The sequence below is a fragment of the Triticum dicoccoides genome, chromosome 6A (assembly GCF_002162155.2).
Source record: "Triticum dicoccoides isolate Atlit2015 ecotype Zavitan chromosome 6A, WEW_v2.0, whole genome shotgun sequence".
Taxonomy (NCBI): Eukaryota; Viridiplantae; Streptophyta; class Magnoliopsida; order Poales; family Poaceae; genus Triticum; species Triticum dicoccoides.
Genome location: NC_041390.1, coordinates 175,547,272 through 175,554,485, shown reverse-complemented (window position 1 = coordinate 175,554,485; position 7,214 = coordinate 175,547,272). Strand labels below are relative to the sequence as shown.

At 42.7% G+C, this 7,214-nt stretch overlaps 1 protein-coding gene across 2 annotated transcripts; it reads left to right on the top strand.

Moving 5' to 3' along the window:
• The first annotated feature begins 219 nt into the window (after positions 1 to 219).
• Positions 220 to 6,641, top strand: LOC119316486. Of its 2 annotated transcripts, none has more exons than XM_037590809.1 (3): positions 220 to 392; positions 1,319 to 1,373; positions 3,063 to 6,641. In XM_037590809.1, the coding sequence occupies exon 3, from the start codon at positions 3,312 to 3,314 to the stop codon at positions 6,240 to 6,242; it is 2,931 nt and encodes a 976-aa protein (XP_037446706.1). In that variant the 5' UTR covers positions 220 to 392; positions 1,319 to 1,373; positions 3,063 to 3,311; the 3' UTR covers positions 6,243 to 6,641. The 2 variants fall into 2 exon arrangements, with proteins under 2 accessions (XP_037446706.1, XP_037446707.1); XM_037590810.1 differs by having other exon boundaries at positions 1,319 to 1,380.
• The last annotated feature ends 573 nt before the right edge of the window (positions 6,642 to 7,214 follow it).

Here is a 7,214-nt window from a genome sequence, read left to right as displayed (position 1 = left end):
AGGCGGATGGTAAAGAAAAACAATTTTTATTCATTATGTAATAATTGGAGCCAAAGTCCGAACCCGTCAAAATCTGGCTGTGGGTACGGCCCCATCAGAGAGACCCCACCAGACCTGTGACGGGGCTCGCACCCGATACCGTCCGGATCCATACCTAGTTTGGGCTCCAACCCCTTAACCCCTTGACCTCACGTCCGCTCACAAGCGCGAGTACTCATTTGCTCGGCCGCCGCTGGTGCGAACAGAGAGCCGCCCGCCCCCCTTCGTCAGATTTCGAGCGCAAACCGCAAACCCTCCCCCCACCTTCGCCTCCCCTTCGTCGGCGTCGCCCGCTTCCCTTCGCCGGAGGCTCGCGTCCCGGCCCGCCCCCCGCCGCCTCCTCCGCCGATTAGGTACGCGCCGCCCTCTCTCCCGGCCGTTGAGGCCACGCAATCCCCTTTTCTCGGAACTCCACAAAACCCTAATCAACGCCGGCCAGCGAATGGTTCGCGCGCGGGGCTGCCGCGGGCTGAGCGGCGATGCGGGTGCGCGTGTCCAGTGATGCGTGGCTGAACTTGGGCCGGGGAGCTCGTCGTTTGTTTGAACCCCCGCTTTAGCGTCTTGAGGCGAAAATAGGGCTGGGGTAAAACCGAAGTGTTTTGAGGTCATAATCTTGTCTGAACATGCGCGCGCGCGCAGATGAAGAGATCCTTTCTCTTTCACGGGCAAAAAAGGGGTACTAGGGGATACGAGTAGCTTTCCTGCTTGAAGATTCGAACCATTTCTCCTATTAGTAATTACACATCTTGAGCACACATTGTTTGTAAGACCACCCGTCGACACGAAGAATACAATGTTCTTGTGTTGTTTCATAGTGGCTGTGGGTGCCACACCCTCAAACATGTGTCTTGTGTTGTTGGTTTAATATCTCCATCTCTATAATTATGAAATACGAATCTCATAGGTTTAACGTTCCAAGATCTGTTTAAAATAAACATTGTAAACATAAACACGGAGTATTCACAACGAAGTCACACTTGTGGTGATATTATTCACTGAACAAACTATCAAAAAAATCACGAATACAATGAAATATAGTCGACCCTATGCTTGCCTCCAGGGCGTGTTTTTGACACCTTACCTCCCTAGTCCCTACATAACTGTGGATCCAAAAATAAAAACAATGTATAGCCTGCTATCATATTTGTTTTTTGGCTGATTTATTATGTTTATTGCGTGTGTGTGTTAGAGAGAGGCAAGTAGGGAGGGACATATGAAGTTGATATGTAGAATTACATTTGAAATTTGCATATGATTCTCATTATCATTATTTTCGCAGATAATACCAAGCTTGTCCTTGCTGTGTTTGTTATGATGGTCATCTGTATTCTGTGGTAAGTAGTAAGTACTTTTTCCCGTTCTCTTGCACCTTTAAGAAGCACTACTGTCCAAACAGACATTGAAATTGTTTGTCCTATCCTTATGTACAATACTAGCTTAATTCACAGGAACTTTATTTCCATGCATCCTATTATTTGGCACAACTGGGTAATTTGTCCTACTGCTTTCTAGATGCAACAGTAGGCATTCGGCCTTCTACACAGGGGTTTGTTTATAGTTTGCGTGTTTGAATTCTGGAACATATTTTATTATCAATGTCCGAAATGCTGATTTGACTGTAAGGTACTAAGGTTTACTTTTTGCCTAACTGGCTTAATTGGAACTAGAGTTGTACAACATCATAAGACATGCAACCTTTAGTGCACCCTCACGATATCTGATGTGTAATCGTGTACTTGATTTCTGTTATTTGCAATGTTGTGGGTCCATTTACCATGAGATTTACAAATCTCTTGATTAGTGCTAGATATTTGCCTTTGGCTGAAACCAAAGATACTGCAAATGCACTGATATTTTAGTTACATTCTTAGCCTCTAAGAAAGAAATTTAGTTATGCAAAGTTTGTTGTGAATCCTACTTATTTTTCTTTGAATCACCAATTCTATGCAAATTGTACACACTCTACCCTGAAGTTACTGTTGTATCAGGCAAGTGGCCCCATACCTTGATGATAAAATTTCTCAAGTTCCTGTATATTATGAATCAAGGAATTTCCATTCCAATATTTTGCATTTCTTTAGTATAGTTTATATCCCAGCCGGTTATGTTGTGATAGACCACTTTAGTCTTTTTAATGTAAAATATCTTAATAATTATAGTAAGTATATTCCACCTTGATCCATGGCTAGTGAATTTGAAGTGACATCTCAGAAATTACATCTGTGAGCTTTATTAAATACATTGTGTTGTGCAGAAAATATGTGCTGTTGCTTCAGTCTTGTTCTTATTGTCAATTTTAAAATTTGAAGACATTAACAGACCACAGTTGTGTGCAGATTGATGCACAGTTCTTTCATGCACTAGTTTTGAATCTGTCATTCTTGTTAAAATGCACGTTTGCCATATCCCAGCATTATTTTTCTGTTTCTGTACATAACACATTCGAGACTTCAGATATCAAATTATTTCCTGCTTTTATTCCTTCAGCAAGCTGTATCGAATTAGAATAAAATAATGTACTGAAACTGTCAAAACCCTGTTCTGGTTGTTTGTGGGGCTTAGCTGGAACCAAGGAATAGCCCAATGAATTGTGCTTTCTAAACAGAGAAAGATACCCCCCCGCACACACATCCCCCAAAAGTAAAAGAAACAGCTTAACGTAATCCGTAGGACAACTGAGTTGTTACTTGCTCTGGTTGTAGTTGGGGCTTAGCTGGAACCCAGGAAGAGGCTAATGAGTTGTTACTTGCTCTGGTTGTTGTTGCTCGGTTACTTGAGCGCATATTTCTTTAAACCTGAATTGTTTATATTATTGATTTACTATGCGCACATTTCATTTTAGATTGCTAACAGCCTTTCGTGTCAGCACTAATGCTAAACCAATGTCGTCTGAGGCGATTTTATCTCTTGAGCGAGGCAATAAATGCATTTTTTTTGTTCTTCTGTGGCAAAAAACACCTTCTGTTTTTTCTTGCATATGCTTATCAAATTTATTAACCATAATCATTGTTTGTTTCATGCAGGCTGACCAGTTAATTTATTTAGTGCACTGCTCTTTAAGTATATCTCAGCTCCTGAACGTATTTTGTACCTTGAGGTTGGTTATTCTGGATACTACAATTAACTGAAGGCAGTATTGCAATAAGGTGCACCATCCATATTGTTTATTATGAGAAAAAGAATGGAGAGAAAGAAACAGTCTTTCTTGTTACTGGGACTTTCTGCATGAGAGCGGTTAGGAGTTTGGATATTGATTCTTTATACTTGTTATCATGGACTGCAACAAAGAGGAAGCTATTAGAGCAAAAGCTCTGGCTGAAAGAAAATTGCTGGAGAAGGATTTTGTTGGTGCAAAAAAATTGATCATCAAAGCACAACAACTGTTCTCAGAGATTGACAATATTTCACAAATGTTAACTGTCTGTGATGTTCATTGTGCTGCTGGAACGAAGGTTAATGGAGAGCTTGACTGGTATGGGATACTTCAGGTACCTGCTTTCACGAATGATGACACGCTAATAAAGAAGCAATACCGTAAGCTTGCGCTTTTGCTGCATCCCGACAAGAACAAGTTTGCAGGTGCAGAGGCTGCATTTAAATTAGTGGGAGAAGCAAACATGACGCTTACAGACAGCTCAAAACGTTCTGCCTATGACATGAAAAGGAGAGTCTCAGTCAGAGTTGGTGCAGCAAGACCATCCCCTTATCAGCAGTCAAGGAGAGCTGCTCCTGTTAGACCTGTGAATCTTCATCAGCCCTCAAATTCTGCAGGGACACAACAAACATTCTGGACCATGTGTTCAAGTTGTGGCATGAGATATCAGTACTACACTGCGATGTTGAAGAAAGCTATCCGTTGTCAGAGTTGTTTGAAGCCTTTTATTGCACATGATATAAATGAGCAAGCTGTTCCTTCTGGGGCAGATCGACAGTATGCTGGGGTAAAAAATGCAGGGGCACCACAGAATTTTGCAGGCCGGCAGACAAATGCCCCAGGTCAACAGGCTTGGAATAATGCCACTCCAGGGGTTCATGCTAATTATGGATCTCATAAGGCAGCTGCAAATACAAACAAAAAGAAGGGGGAAGATGGTAATAGTGCTAGTGCTGCAGGTGTACCAAATGAGAAAGCAAAATTTGCTCGGACTTCAAAAGGTTCATCAGCTGCAGGATTGAAAAGGGGCAGGAGAGCCGTGTCTGAATCTAGTGATTCGGAGACCACCACTGATAGTGAAGAAGAGATCACTGTAGATGGTGCTGCTGCAAATAATGCAAAGCCGAGTCAACACAGCCGCAGGTCAAGTAGGCAGAAGCAAGAAGTTAAGTATAAGGAAGATAGTGAAGACGAGGATATTGGTGATGATGGTAATGATGACGACGATAATAATGTCAGTTCTTCCAATTTTAAAAGGTTAAGGAAAGGTGGTGTGTTGCATGGTGATGATCAAAGCAGCACACCAAAGTTTGATGAAGACAAAACTGGGCATAATGGTCACACAAATGGTCTTAATCACGAGAAAGAAGAAACATCCAATTCTGTCAGCAGCAATGGTCTAGACCCAAACCTTGATGATGCTTCAGATGAGGAAAAATTTAGCTGCGCAGATCCTGAATTTTTTAACTTTGACGAACTTCGAGATGTAAGTCAGTTTAGACCCAACCAGATCTGGGCTGTCTATGATAGTCATGGCTGCATGCCAAGATTTTATGCTCGAATTACAAAGGTAAAAATGGCCCCAAAGTTTATAGTACACTTTGTTTGGCTGGAATTGGATCCCACAAATGAAGCAGAGCTGGCATGGTCACGTGCAGAACTGCCTGTTGCTTGTGGACATTTTAAGCATGGAACATCAGACACAGCTAAAGAAGCTAATATGTTTTCCCAAACTATTTCCTGTGCGAAAAGCAAGACAAAAAACTCGTATGAGATATATCCTAGGAAAGGTGAAGTTTGGGCCCTGCACAAGGGATGGGACATCGGCTGGAGTTTGGATGCTGACAGCCACACAGATTTTGAGTATGAACTTGTTCAAGTTGTCACGGATTTCACAACCAGCACTAGCATCATTGTCGTGCCACTTGTAAAAATAAAAGGCTTTGTTAGCTTATTTATGCAGTCGAAAGAGGCAACTCCATGTGTGATACCTCAGGATAACACACTAAGATTTTCTCATTGCGTCCCTCATCATCTCATGCGCGGGACTGAAAGAGAAGGCATTCCAGAAGGAGCTATTGAACTTGATCCTGCAGCGCTTCCCCTTAACTTGGAAGAGGCTTTTGCTTCTGTTGTTCTGGAAAGCACAGTAAAAGGCAAGGGGGTTGATACCAAGTATGCTGGTTCATCCAGTGGAATTAATTCTGGCAAGGGGTCTGAGAAGGTCGGGGAGGTGCCACATGCTACATGTATGAATACAGGGCTCTTTACAAGAGCAACAAAGGAAGAGAACAAAGAGCATCATACTCCATCTACTGTAGAAGGTGTGGATGTTAATGAGGAATCTGATGGCATTGTCCAGGATGAATTTGAATGTCCTGACTCAGAATTCTATGAATTTACAGAAATAAGGTCGATTCAGAAGTTCGAACCTGGGCAGATCTGGGCTCTCTATAGTGATATGGACAAGTTCCCCAATTACTATGCCATCATAAAGAAAGTCGATCTCAAGAATAATAAAGTACAAGTGAAATGGCTTGATCTCTGTCCTCGGGGAGAGGAGGAGAAAAGATTGACTGGTAAAGAAGACCGGACTCTTGCGTGTGGAATCTTTAAGGTTTCCTCTGGCAATGATGGTACTACGACTTACACTGGTACAGAGTCATTTTCTCATCCCGTGGTTGCTAGATCAACTGGTAGAAAAAATGAATATGAAATAATCCCTCGCTTCCGTGACATCTGGGCCGTTTACAAGAACTGGAGGGCTGGATGGACTGCAGAAGACTTTAAAAACTGTGAGTATGAATTTGTGGAGATTGTTGGCCAGACTGATTCGTCCATACAAGTTCAGCCTTTAGGAAAGGTGGATGGCTACAGGGCAGTATTTCGAAGAGGGGCAGATGTGAAAACAATAAGCAAGGATGAGTACCCAAAGTTCGCTCACCACGTCCCTTGCTTCCATCTGACAAATGAAAAAGCAGGCAAGCTTCGAGGCTGTTTCGAGCTCGATCCTTATTCAGTGCCTGAGGTGTTTCTCTACACCAGTTAAATGTGGGATGGCCTTATTTGCGGTGCATCTTTAGGAGCTGAAGTTGTGAGAACCAAGGTTCTGTCGAAGTTGGGCAGTCCACGTCTCTAACATTGTTGCATTGGGCTTTTTGGCTGTTCTGAATACATCCATGAAGGTTTGAACTTGTCAGGCGAATGGTGGCCTTTCGCATCCATCAGCGACAGTTTGCAAGCGGATCAATCTTCCTGCAGCAGCTTTCTATAGCGAGTTAGCAGCTTAGTAGCATTTTGCTGTGTCTAGTCCCAAGTGTCACCCCTCATTCCCTGCTCGTGTAATCGAAATTGTTGGAACCATGTAATTTAACCGCGCTAGGCTAATTTGATGGGATCTCGGTATCTTTGTTGCTGCAACTTCGAATTGAGGTGTAGTCGCAGGTTATGGAAGTTTTGGCTCATCCATGATCCACCCATCACAGGGGGTGATGAAGTGGAGCAGGTGTTATTTTTGTTTCCGTTTCTTCTTTCTTCGATGGTGCCGGTTTCATTCCAGTCTTCAGCGCTGGCACCATGCAAGATGGCATGCAGCATCCCATCACGTTTTGTTCCTCCGTTGGTTGCAGGACTGCATTTTTGGTCCTTGCTTCTACGTGTTGCATGTTTCAGCAGTGGAGATTCTTTTAAGATGGGTTTAGGGCAGTATCAGTTCCAGCCGCTACATTTGCTCTATGTGTTGGGATGCTTTGCTTGAGGTCTAGTGTTCCTTGCGTTTGGTTTGCTTCTCGTGTCCTTTAACCCCCCGTGTTGTTGTTGTTCGTGTTCCATCATGACGAGTTTGAGTTTATCAAAGACTTCTTTGATTCAAAGTAATTTTGTAGGGTTACAATCCTTAGAAATTTTCCCTATGGTGGCTGTTTGATTTATAGGATTGAATCCTGCATGATTTCTTTATAAGCATTCCTTGAAAATACATTTCATATTTTCCTATGGTGTCTGTTTGATTTATAGTATTGAA

Coding starts and splice junctions, on each gene's coding strand:
- LOC119316486 (XM_037590809.1), top strand. CDS start 3,312: ATGGACTGCAACAAAGAGGAAGCTATTAGAGCAAAAGCTCTGGCTGAA.